At 42.8% G+C, this 12,925-nt stretch overlaps 1 protein-coding gene across 1 annotated transcript; it reads right to left on the bottom strand.

Annotated features, from left to right (window-relative positions):
- Positions 1-5,254: 5,254 nt before the first annotated feature.
- On the bottom strand, positions 5,255-10,238 carry chmp6b (charged multivesicular body protein 6b). The gene is made up of 8 exons (XM_071531174.1): positions 10,033-10,238; positions 9,126-9,235; positions 8,862-8,949; positions 8,664-8,750; positions 8,417-8,482; positions 7,911-7,991; positions 7,056-7,128; positions 5,255-6,867 (listed from the first exon to the last, which is right to left on the bottom strand). Exons 1-8 carry the CDS (start codon positions 10,093-10,095, stop codon positions 6,818-6,820), a joined length of 618 nt encoding a protein of 205 aa, XP_071387275.1. The 5' UTR covers positions 10,096-10,238; the 3' UTR covers positions 5,255-6,817.
- Positions 10,239-12,925: the final 2,687 nt, after the last annotated feature.

Here is a 12,925-nt window from a genome sequence, read left to right as displayed (position 1 = left end):
GGCGCGCTCTCTCTCATTAATACCAGCTCTTTCTTCTTCTTCTTCTTCTTCTTCTTCGTCTCGCTCACCTGTGCTCTTCCCCTCCCCGGCCTTTTCTTTGTCGACGGGGCTTTTTCTTCCTACTCTTCCCTCCTCCTCCTCCTCCTCCTCCATCTCCACCACAGACCCGGCCTTTCTCATTATCGCGGACTCATTTCTTCCCCCGGCTTTCTCCTCCTTTCTCTTCTTCCTCCTCCTCATCGTCATTATCTACCTCCTCCTCCTCCTCTTCTTCCTGGCTTCTCTCCAGCTATTAATGATCCAGAGAAACCTCCCACAGGTCACAACGTCAGGCGCCTACTCCTAGCGCGCCACTGATCCCTCATTAGAGCCCTTTGAGGGAGAGAGTGAGCATGTGCATGTGTGTGTGTGTGTGTGTGTGTGTGTGTAGCTGAAGGTCAGGAGTCGGTCACAATGATTCCACGGACTGAAACGTTATGTCAACCCCAAATTATACCCCTTATGCAAAACCTCACAGAGAGGTTGAAGGGGCGACACATGACTTGAGCTCGGGCTGCCTATCATTTCCTCGCTAACCTCAATTCTGTGTCATGTTACACCGCAGCCGGCTCACACTCGCGCCTCATGCCTCTGCCAAAACAAGGAACCGTGAACTCTCACTGAACCTGAACTTGCGTCACCCTCTCTCTTTAGATGGATGAACGAACCTTCTCCATGCCAGTCGTCCACGATGGCCGACGCCTCTCCTCGCCTCTCCAGCTGCCTGCTTTCACACCGGCTTTTTTAAGATACACTTTTCCACTGCCGAAATCTACCTGGCCTGGAGAGCTGCCCTGAGTGCACTGAAACTAAAAGAGTAACACCTCTCCACCCCCCCTTCCCTTCCACCTAACCCCCCTCAACCCCACCCACACCACTTCTGAAGGGGAGCTTTGTTGTGGAAATAACAGCGGAGGACCTGAAACGTTTGTCACCTTTTACCTCTTGAGTTTCAACAAGTGCGGGGGGGGGGTCAAGTCTGGTCACTCTTGAGGAGTGGTATCTGTGGTGGCCGCCCGATTCCAAAACACAACAGGGGCTTCACAGCATCGACATTCCCCTAAACACACATCACTGAGAGCCACTGACGTCGAGCACTGGGCTGTTTTCTTTTCATATCCGTGAAGAAAACCGTCCTCTATCCTGAGTCATCTGACTGTGACTGTGCTCTCATTAAACATGTCCTAGAAACTCAGATTAGTATTCTAATTCGGGGGAGGTTACCAAATTGGGGTCTAGGGACCTCCAAGGGTCCTTGAAGTGGTTCCACAGGGTCCGCAGCAAAGCTACAGTTTAGTTTCACCAGTATTTTATGGAGGCTAGCAAAACGTGATAATTTCTAAGGATGACCAGTTGATGATCATAGGTTTCACACTCCCCACTTGCAGTTATCACTCCACCTACAGTACAGTCAGCTGTGTAAGTCTATATTAAGTCATTACTAATCACAAAAATCTGCTCAAATGTGGCTTCTTTGGATGCAGTCATTTCAAATCATATGGGGTCCGTGGTCTAAAGCAGATCCATTTGGACGGGGAGGGTCCTTGATATGAAAAAGTTTGGGAACCTGTGCTCTTATAAATTAATAAATGACTTTCACTCAGGCAGGTGAACTTATTTCCAGCTCAACTGCCTTCAGCCACAATTCCCTCTGGTGGTGACAACCCCTCCCCTGCAATGTGTCAAGCAATCGAGCTGTCAGTCTGCCCCAGGGCAAACTGTCAGTTCGGTCACAGCAGTGGAATTTACATGGCTGGGCTGCACCATTACTGCGGATGAGACATTGTAACCTGGGAGAGGAGGGTAAACCCACCTAAAGTTAACCCAGGCTGACATCAGTACGTATGAGCTAGCGCGCATCATACAAAGTACCAAGTCAAACGGATCTAAGTTAAATGAGGATTGGGTCTTTTAAGGAGAAAAAACAGAAATGAATGCGTTTCTGATAGTATAATAGATTGTTATGATGTCTTATGATGATCACCGGAGGTCATTGATTACCCATCTTTATATTTACCATTAAATCGCTGATTGTAACAACACAGGGGAATAGGACAGGTCGGTGAACAACTGGGAAAACGCATAAGGTATTTCAGGTCAGTTGTGCGTCAAAGTTATCCAGCGTCCCCTATTACTGTCCCTTATTCTAACAGCTGTCCACCGGCGCAGCAGGTGTCCCTCCCCGCCGGGCTTTAGTCGCGGTCAGCGGTATAGGGGAAATAGACAAGCAGTTGTCCGTCTTACCTTGTAGACATTCTCCGTTATACGGTGCACCTCGTCGGTCCGGGACATCCTTGGAGCGTCAGTCAGAACAACCATAAACAAGAATTCCTTTGGAGATGGAAGAGGGGCTTTTCCGAAGAAAACAGTACGGCGGGAAGAAAAAAAAAAGCGGCTGGTCGCGGGGAATCTCGGTGGTACAGTCTACGAGTGAGAGGGAGAGACGAGCTCGCCTGGCCGTGGGATCCCTGCTTTTATAGGAAAGTCCTCCACTGCGCCCACACTGGCTCCCCACGCAGCCAGTCAGTCGGTGCCACACTCGGCTGGAGCGCAGAGGCGGACTCACTTCTCATAGGGAAGATGCTGCCTTCGCGTGCGGTGGGAAATGTCGGAATTAGGAGTTGAGCCTCTTACGAACGATCCAAACAAACGGGTAAATACGACTGGGGGAAAGTGGGGATTTTCTGATAGCCTATCCGCGCTGCCGAGATGTGACGTTGGAGGGGCGGAGGGCATGGAGGCTGTGCCAACAATTTATGATAGGCTTATGTTATGTTATAGGCTATGGTTGTTATTGTATTTACAGCGGACCACAATAGCCTAGAGAGGTTAGACCATTTTTGTTATTCTAATTTCTGACCAAAAGCCCCTAAATGTGCGTCAAGTCCTTTTTTCTACTTCGGCTCTGCGCACTTTCTTGCGGAGAGCCCTTGAACGCAGCATGGCATTTAAACGAACCACGCCTCCTCCTCTCTGTCACACGTTGCCCACGCCGCCGCCTCTGCCTGAAACCATTCATGAGACCTACCTGTATGCTTTCCAAGCTCCGTACAAAAGAATGAAAAGCCTATCCATTTAGCCTAGTTAATTACCGATTACTCCAACGAAAAAATACCTATAATATTCCCATGATATTCATATGGGGCTTTGCAGTGTGTCTGTGGTTCTGAGTTTATAGTGACCTTATTGTAGGCCTACTTAATGCTGTTCTCTACTAATCACTATAATAGTCATATAACATTCTTAAAAGGTCTTAATGATGATAAAGGGACTTTATTTGGACTAGTTTTGCTGTGATATTTGGATAGTATCCCTCTATTGTTTATAGGATTACTTCTTTTTTCGCAAGGGAACATTTAACCTGAGCACAAAAAGAATCTGTTGTTGTTGTTGCTGATTTGTTTAGCTTGCCCTGTCTTTGTGTGGGCCCGGTGCTTCTGGCTGAGTGGGCCCTAGTTGGGATGAGTGGGATGGAGCCACATTTTCTTGCATTGAATAGCCCAGTGTTGTGGGTCGGGAAATCCCACACATAGGCTATTTTCAACAAGTCACGATCAGCAGCCTTTTCAATGGAAAACATATTGAAAATGTCAGTGCTGTATGGATTTGTATAGAGACAGAGAGAGCTTAAGATAGCATAAGAGCGTTCTGCAGGGGGACAGCCATTTCTGTTCTATTCAGTGACACATTTTTTCCATCTGTGAGAGAAAATAGGCCATGGGTACAGTGTTTTAGGGCTAGTCAGGATAATAAAGTTTCAGAGCTTCAGTTCAAATAGCCAGAGCAGGCCGGTTTTCTTTTGTTTAGCACTGTCACGTCTGATTAGAGCAGGACCCAAGCCAAGGACACCCAACTCCAGACAGTTAGTGAAAATCAATCAGGTATGTTTGGTCTGTGGAGGAGCAAGCATCAACATCCCCACCATCAACAAGCCTATTGACTTGATTGTCTGTGAGCAAGCAATCCCCACAGTACAGTTTCCATAATTGAATATCATTCCATCATCGGCTTCCAATCTATCTTGGAGGGCAATTATAAACAGATGAAGCAACATAATGCTCCTTAATCACAGTTAGTGGAAGTAATATCATGTAATTGAACTCTATAGGATATGTGAGAGGAATGTGTTGAAATGAACATTTTCAAAACACATAAACAGAGGTGTGTGTGTGTGTGTGTGTGTGTGTGTGTGTGTGTGTGTGTGTGTGTGTGTGTATAGAATGAGTACTAAATTGGCCTGATTCTATTTTGCACCCCCCTACAGAAAATCAGGAGGAGGCAGGTAGGCTGTGAAAAGACTGGGTGGCAGTGGGCAAGACACACAACACCAACACCAACACACACACACACACACACACACACACACACACCTACATACCTGAGGCATGCATTCTGTGCCTCTGCAGAGCTATAGCTTTTGTCTCAGCAGCCTACTCGCTACCACTCTCTCCGGCTCGCTTTTCTCTCTGGTTTCAGATCTGCATTCGTGATTCATAAAGCGCAGCGCTCTGACATTCAGGCTCCTCCGCTGTCTGTGCATCGCCCACTCCCACGCACCCCAACGGGCTTGTAGTGAACAGTCAGCCGCAGAATGGGGCCAGTTCATTCAAAGGAATATCTCGCTGTGAAGTGGATTTCAGTAACTCTGGCAAAGGCACCAATTCAGGCTATTTCATTCTTGTGAAAAGCCTAAGGGACAAGGTGTCAATACGCAGGCTTTGTTTATTAAGAACACCTCAAGGCTACAGATGGGAAAATTTTTACATCTACTTTTTGTATTGTAGAGGATCTCGCTGATGCTCTTATCCAGTGCAATAGTACAACACTCTTTAATTACTAGATCACCAACACTACAAGCAACTTAACAGTATGAGGGTTAGAGTGTCCTGATAATGATCATGTAAGAAAGAAATGCTGGGAAAAGAAGTAAAAAAAATAAGAGCTGGAGAGAAGTAGAATGGGTTTTTTTTGTGTTTATGAGTAGACCTGTTCAAGTATGGATTCAGCATTCATATGGAAATAAAATCTATGCCTGCTGTCATCATGTAAGGCTATTTTTTTTTTCAGTCAGAGAAATTATATAGCCACACAAACCAAGTCACCAGCCTCAACAGCTGATACTTCAGGAATGAACTGTCACCTGCTGCCACCTAGTGCTCAATCATGGAAAAACTCAACCTCAGCACTGGGAAGCCGAAGTGAGACACCAAAGGGGCATGACTAAAAAATACTTTTATTGTAAAAAGAACAAAAGGGAAAGAGGTACATTTTTCCAAACCAACTTAAAGAAAACTGGTTGGATGAAGTGTTAACTGTGAGACGATGTCCAAAGCCTGACAGTATTAGTAATTGGAGTGTTTCAAATCTGTATGCGAGACAAACTGAGTCACAGGTTAGAGCAAGGTTTAGAGCAGTGGTTCTCAACGTGGGGTCCTTGAGGGGGTTTCAGGGGGTCCCCAGCAAATTGATGACTTGTTAAACTTCAGCATTATTTCATTTACAAGAAGTTAACACAATTAGAGAATGTAGAGAATGTAGAAGAATGACTGTTTTGATCATAGTTTCTCTGCTATCTTTCTACCTACAATACAGATAGTCATGGAATTCTGGACAAAATCATATCTAACAGTAAAAATACTCTCAGATTTGGGTTTGAGAGACAATATCTCATCAAATGGGGGTCTGTGTCCCTAATGTGAACTAAATTAGGGGTCCTTGATATGAAAAAGGTTGAGAATCACTGGTTTAAAGGATCCTCGGTACACTATTGGTCAGTCTGTTGTACAGTGGTATACTCATAAGTTAGTAGCTTAAGCCATATGAATGTAGGCCATCGACTCTTTCTGCAATTCAACACAAAGAGAATCTGAGTGCGATATGAACAGTAAAATAATTATAGACTCCTATGTTGGTAATACACGCTGCGTAAAGATCCGGGCTCTGTCAAGTATTACCTTGAATAGATTAACAAGCGTTGTCTGGGCTACCGGCGTAAGCCTGCAGACGATATGATATGATTAGCCCTTTCTCCAATGACACTCAACTAATCCACAAGGGGAGCACAGAATTAGATTGGTTAAGCTGTTTGAAAAGGGGTCAGAGTGAGAGAATATTCTGTGAAACAGATGCTTACGCAAACATTTCAGTACTTCTTAGTTTGGGGACAGGTCAGTGTGAAGGCAAGCTTTCCCAGCTGGGGCTAACAAGGCAATCTAGGCCTATACTGAGAGTAGAGGATGCCAAAGAATCCATCACTCTTACCATGGACAGAGTATGACTTACAAGCCATACCTGTCAAGAAAAGTTGGAGATAAGTGGAGAAATTATGATAAGAAGCACTTACATGCATTTGTAAGTTAAGTCAAAGTAAAATGATTTGCTCTTCATAGAGGGTTGAATGTATGTTGATCAAGCGTAGGCACATTTATCGGAATCTTGCAGGTCTTTATGATTTAAGTCGAACACTTTTCCGATGCAGTTGGTTTTCTAGATACTGAAGCAGCCATTGTTCCATCCAAGCACCGCTCATCTGCTTGCAGCGGAGGCCAGAGAGGGAGTTGGCCCACAACATGTGAGATGGGACAAACGCTGGCTGTAGCTGGATGGTAGGAGAAACAGTCCAGTCTTTAGCGATATGAGTGGTAACTGTCGCGGTACAGCAGGCCACGGGGGAGCGAGTTCTCCGGTGGATGTTTGTGTGTGTTTATGTAAGACTTGAGTTTTGTGGAGCAGGAGCCAGGAGCCTCTCAGGTCATCTGAGGCGGGGTCAGGCATGTGTCTAGGCAGCGAGCATCTCCCGCTCTGGCTTGTTCCTCGAACGCTCCCTCTCTGAAACAAAAACAGATTCACAGACTTACATGGACATCAAGACAGTAACACAGACAGTAAGAGTAAATAATATAAAGCAGGAAATGAATAGGAATGCTGTGTCACAGCCTGCTGGGTGTTGTCACACCAAAGGTATTCGGGGGAAAAACAAACAAAAACCAAATCACATTCCTGAAAGGTCCACGTACCTGGTTTCTCCTCTGTTGCCTCTGGGACTTCTGGCAGCTCCTCCGAGGGAACGTCAGGAAGCTCAAAGTCTCCCTGAGAGACAACAACAGTTTAGAAGACAAGTGTAGGTAAAGAGGTCAGAGGCCTGTTTGTATTCAGCAAAAGATTTAAGGGCAGGAGTGCTGCTCTGGGACCTCTGTGTCTCTGAAGTCACACTGTTCCACTTGCAGTTTCAATGTGACTTTTATCGTCCGATCATGCCGGGACGCATTAGGTGACGAGTCTGGACGCAGAAAAATTGCTATTGGATCTTCTAAACCAGACATGGAAGTGGTCAGACTCGCATTGTGATGGGAATTCTATTTAGTCTGGACATATTCCAGCTACAATGTGCATACAAGCAATTGTAAAGAGATGGAGAGCAGGAAAAAGGCCAATTGTGAACATTATACATATACTCTGTGTGATCTCATGAACTCAGAATGTTAGAATCAAGTCTCAAAAATCCCATTGAAATGACAAGTGTAAACAAATACAGTACTGTGCAAAAGTCTATGTAAATAAATTCTGTAAAGCGAAGATGCTTTCAAAAATAATGAAATGAAAATTTTCTAAATATAAAATAATTTACTACAAAGAGCAGTCTACTGACACACTAATGCAGAAAACAAATAAACACCTACAACAAAATGTATATAAGAAATCTAGGGTGCCCAAGACTTAGGCAAAGTACTGTATACTGAAGTGTGAATGCATGTGACCAATGATCCCAGATCAGTGCACTGACTGTTCAAAGCTTTATGAGCAGGGTGTTTGCGATATGGGTGAGATTGATCTTCCTGAATACTGTGAGTCTGCCCACTAATTAGACCAACCTGAGTAATAGCCTCCAGCTCTGCCAGTACGGCATCTTCATCTTCTTGTGACAGAGAGCCAGCCAGCATCTCATCTATTTGCTGTGGAAAGGCAACAATCTCTCAGTAAACAACAGACAGCTTCCAATTGTGGACCTGAGCTTAGAAATCACTGAGGACTTAATCTCTCCTGACAAATGCGCATATGGAGAGGTTAATTCCAAAACACTATAAATCCATTTTGCAAACAATTTGCAACCTGAAATTCATTTGTCAGTATTCCAAAAACACTGATGAATCCAGCCTCAAAATATTATTGCTTTATAAGCAAAGGTCTTAAGATGACTCATGACTTAAACCATAACCCGTAATGTGCTTTACTTTCATGCAAACAATCTTTTTGTAAGAGCAGAGCACAGATATCATTTCGGAATAAAACTCTGCCTATCAACCTAAGAACATCTGTTGACAGACTGTGCTAGACTGAAATCATTGTCCTGGATTTTGCAGATTAATGGTGACCTTACCCTTTGGTACTCAATAGCATCTTGGGTTTCATCCATAATCCGTTCTACCTCCTCAATGGACATCACCTGTAGTGGGGAAGAGCAGTCAACAACAAGAGCCCATCAGTAAACAGCAACCTTATGAACATTGTGTGGGAATGCTGGCGATGCACTTCTGTATATTATGGCTATGGTATTTCAGACACTAGGTAAGATATAGATTGCATGGTTTTGGAAAAATATACCTGGGACACGTCACATTGCCTACCTCATGCATTTTTTTCAGACAGTCATTTCCAACTTTCAGCCCTTCAATGACTTTGATTTCGATCTGGGCAAACTCCAGGTCTTGAACCTAAAATAATAAAAATAAAAAAAACAGGAGACTTGTCAGTTTCATCTTTTGCACAGGGACATAACATGACATTAGCACACTGTATGTCGGTGACAACTGTCAGCTACTCACCATGCGCTCCAGGTTGCTGATCTGGTTCTCCGTCTTGTCTAGGAGTTGGTCCTGGTAGCGCTTCTTTTTCAGCAAGAGGAGTGCTTTCCTGTTTGAATACAAATGATTGTCAAATTAGAATCACTTTGAATGATGGAACAATGAAATCAAATTCAAGCCTGGCCTAGCATGAAAAATGACAACACCTGGCTTGAAACAGTTTCCTACAAAAAACAGTTACTGGAAAAAAGTAATCAGTTCCAAGACACATGGAGAAGGTCCTACTCTTTTTTGCCATCTTTCAGCAGCTGCTTGGCTAGAAGTCTCTCCTTATGAAGCTGCAGGTTGATCCTCTTCTGATACTGCCTCAGCTTATCTCTTTGCTGTTTCAGTTGCTGGAATGAGGAAAAAGAGACATGTGTACAAGAAATGAAGTGCAGTTGTGCAGTTCTCTGACAGGCAGTGTGTGTGTGTGTATGTGTGTGTGTGTGTGTGTGTGTGTTTACCATTGCCATGTGTAGAAAACGTTACATTTTGGTTAAGTTATATTACAAACAAATTCATAATAATATGCTTTGTACAGCATAGCAAGAAGCTGCATTGGCCCAGCCAGTGGTAAGTACAGTCGCTAACATCTGTGCATATAATAAGCAATGGCGTTAAAGTAACAGTAGCCCTGCAGTCCACGTTTAAAATGTGTAAATTTAATGTGACCTTGCTTATCGTCAAACATACACACCACCGAAAACATCACTTAAGACATTTAGAAAAATAGGCTAGCCTCTGAGACATTAGGTCTGCTAAATTCGGCATACAAGAAATCCACTAAGCAGCACTTTATTACAATAAAATCTCAACTTTAAGCAATGGACCAAACTGCTTGCTACCGCCCTCCACAATGCATTTTGATAGGTGGAAAAACATGGGAATAATCGCTATTACCAATTCTAAAAGTTTAACTTTTATTGGAGCGTGCTGCTTGTGTGTATGCTGAATTGAACAGTGTCTCCTAACGATTGGTAATGTTTTTTAAGTGATGTTCTATTAGGTGTGTACGTCTGCAGATAAGCAAAGCCACATTAAATTACCAAAGTTTTGAAAGCACTTTGGCATGACTTTATCTGCATACAAGAGACAACGTACAGTATTGGTGCTAAGTGTAACAGTGGCTAATGTTAGCTATCACACTCACCAGAATCGCCCTGTCTTGCACTGTCACTCGAGTCCGTTTCTTTTTGCCAAAAATGTTTCCCATATTGACACAGCATCCCAGCTACTAATTACCACTAGGAATGAATTTAAAGACTATGACCTAATATTAAACTATTTAGCTAACCGAGCTCGCAGACTATTGTAGCTTAGCCTCCATAATTTGTGTAGTCATCTGTTGACACTTGTCCACACCCACATCAGGAAGTACGGCGTCCGGACAGGGACAAAAACTCCACACTGTGACACTAAAGGACACGTTTGATGTACACTAACGAAGACTGCTGTGATAATCATATGAGCTTCAATAAAAACGTTTTTAAAAAAAACTGTATCTGTGAATGTACATGTCACACTAGGAGCACTTAGTGTCCGGCTATATTGTCTGTCCCTCTTATGTCATTCAAACAATAAAGGCAAATGCATCATTTTGACTAACATTTATTCATGAGAAGGTAGTGTAGGGACCACAGAGCTCATTAATGACCAGTGTTCATCTAGACATGGAGGAAATATAGGAGCAAAATACAGCACACTGCTAAACCACACAGTCTTTAAAAAATAAAATCAGTGCACAGATAATCTTACAAAGATTGCATAATATACATAAAGGTTATAAAATTTCCCAGAAATAGTGCAATTATACCACCACCAGGAAAAAAACAAAACCTGCTCCAACTTGCCAATTGCCTTTATGTCCCGCTTTCTACAGAGCCAAAGAAGTTTTCCAATTATTTGTGTGAAACACTCCTACTTGATGTGATTCTTTCTGTTCTGGTAGCAGGGATTAGAGAAGTGCAAAAAAGCAGATGTTACTTGGGTGGCTACATTTTACTGAAACTGACTAAACCCACAGAAAACACATGAATACTAGAGTATGACAAAGATCATATAATGTTTGTTGTGAACAACACATATCCAAATATTGCACTTGGGAAAAAGATAATTGAAAAAAAAGGTATATATATATATATATATTTCACCAAAACTCATACATCCTCCCCACACACACGTTCAACTTAATGCAGAGCCAATTTTCTAGTTTGTGCCCTAGTTGAGGACACAAGGCTACAAGTGTGCAAAACAAATGTTGAGTTTCATCAAAGTTATCGGACTTAAAAAGGCCATAATACACCAAACTATGTATGTGAATATAAAGAACCTAAAAAATTGCTCCCACTCACTTTCTGCGAAGTTGATGTTTATCTGAATCTGTACTGTCTGTACTGTATATCTGTAGGGTCTTTAAAAGCAAGCACCTAGCCATCAGATAATATTCAATATCAGCCTGACAAAACTTGCTTGAAACAACTCAAAATATGATATGATACTTGGTTAAATGAAGGACAGCATGGCAAACCAGCTCTCTTACTGGGCTCCTTCAGTGAGTGATTAACATAAAGTTGAGGTAAAAGACAAGCAATAAAATCTGTTAAAAGGAAGCTACTGCATGAACAAACATTTGAAGTCATTTATCCCAAACACCTTACATAAGACTGAAAAAGCCCACCACTAAAATAAAAAATTATAGAATATGACAACCGTAAAGGGTCTGCGCCCCACATCTGAGAGTTTGACACGTGATGAAGGACTGCAGCCGAGAGACAGAAAATAAATTCAGGTTGGAAGGCAAAAAAAGGGTCTGGAGAGGCATTTTGTGCCGAGCCCAGCCAAAACAGAGGGTACAACATCGGTAAGAAAAGGCCTCCCAATATAATGACCACTAGATAACCGTGACTAATTCACACTAATAATGATACCAGTAACATCCACATCATCCATATGAAACATCTTAGGATATCTTTACAGTGAACTATCAGATTCTGCTCCATGGCTGTCCCACAGCGAGGAGAGGAAAATGAAAATGAACGTCCACGAAAAAAGAAAAAGGACAAACACTGAGTTGTCAATGCTTGTGAAACAAGCAAGAGGACGTAACATCTGACATAATGTATCAAACACAGACACTGAATGCATCTCTGCCTTCAGGGAAACTTGATATGTACTTTGTGTATTCTGTAACCTACTTTACCAAGCCAGTAGCCACGAGGGTCAAACTCTCAATCAAAAGATCTATTGAGGATCTGCTGAGGATTGGTAGGCAAGTATCACAAAAAAACATCCAGCCTATTCATGTTCATTAACCGGCCAAATATACTCAAATGAATCACATTTTGTCTTTCAAGTCTGTTCTTACGTATAAAGGAAGTGTCTTTTAAATTCCCTATCCACATCATCCTCTCACCTGAATGTCATGAATTACAATTTAACGGTTTGCTGATAGGTATTGCACCAACAACACACCTCCTCCAGTACAAGTACTAGCTTATGTAGGAATACCCCCAAAATAGCCATAGCTATATAAAACACACATATATACAATAAACACACACCAAACAGGCTAGATAAGTCTAACAAAACACATCTGTGTGATTAAAAGTGGCACGAAAGTGAAACAGAGTGACGACAAGAGCTCCGCAGATTACTGGATCTGTTGAGGAGGAGGAGCTCGTCACGACTGTGTTACAACCCCCCTCTCATCGGAGGCCCAACATACATTCAAGATCTATTGTAAAAGATAACCACCCCCATAAAATCTGGCTAAGAAAAGACTTTTAAGAATTTCCCAAGAAGCCCCATACATGTCTTGATCCATATACAATTTCTGCTTCACATCTCCATGTTTGAGGTTAGTGCCCATGGCGAATGTTTGATGAGGACAGTGTGCTACATGTACTGGTGTGCATATTCTATACTACATTCTCAGGCTAGGAATTCTACTTTGAAGCTAAATCTGTTGAGAGGAAGGCCACGGGGCAGCGGCCGTCTATCCCAAACCCTCATCCCAGCATCCATCGGCCACTTTTCAGAAATAA

The sequence above is a fragment of the Centroberyx affinis genome, unplaced genomic scaffold, assembly GCF_046629955.1.
Source record: "Centroberyx affinis isolate AG114_WGS23_722 - 3 ecotype Tasmania unplaced genomic scaffold, CSIRO-AGI_Caff_v1 ptg002048l_1, whole genome shotgun sequence".
NCBI classification, from domain to species: domain Eukaryota; kingdom Metazoa; phylum Chordata; class Actinopteri; order Beryciformes; family Berycidae; genus Centroberyx; species Centroberyx affinis.
The sequence above is the reverse complement of the archived record's forward strand: the minus strand, read 5'-3'. Positions and strand labels throughout refer to the sequence as shown.

Bases quoted from the DNA above. Each gene is read 5' to 3' on its own strand.
- chmp6b (XM_071531174.1), bottom strand. From the start codon at position 10,095: ATGGGAAACATTTTTGGCAAAAAGAAACGGACTCGAGTGACAGTGCAA. The intron at 8,950-9,125 runs GTAGGACCTTCT...GTATTCAAACAG, and splicing joins CTGAAAGATGGCAAAAAAGA to GAAAGCACTCCTCTTGCTGA. The intron at 8,483-8,663 runs GTAGGCAATGTG...TCCCCACTACAG, and splicing joins GTCTGAAAAAAATGCATGAG to GTGATGTCCATTGAGGAGGT.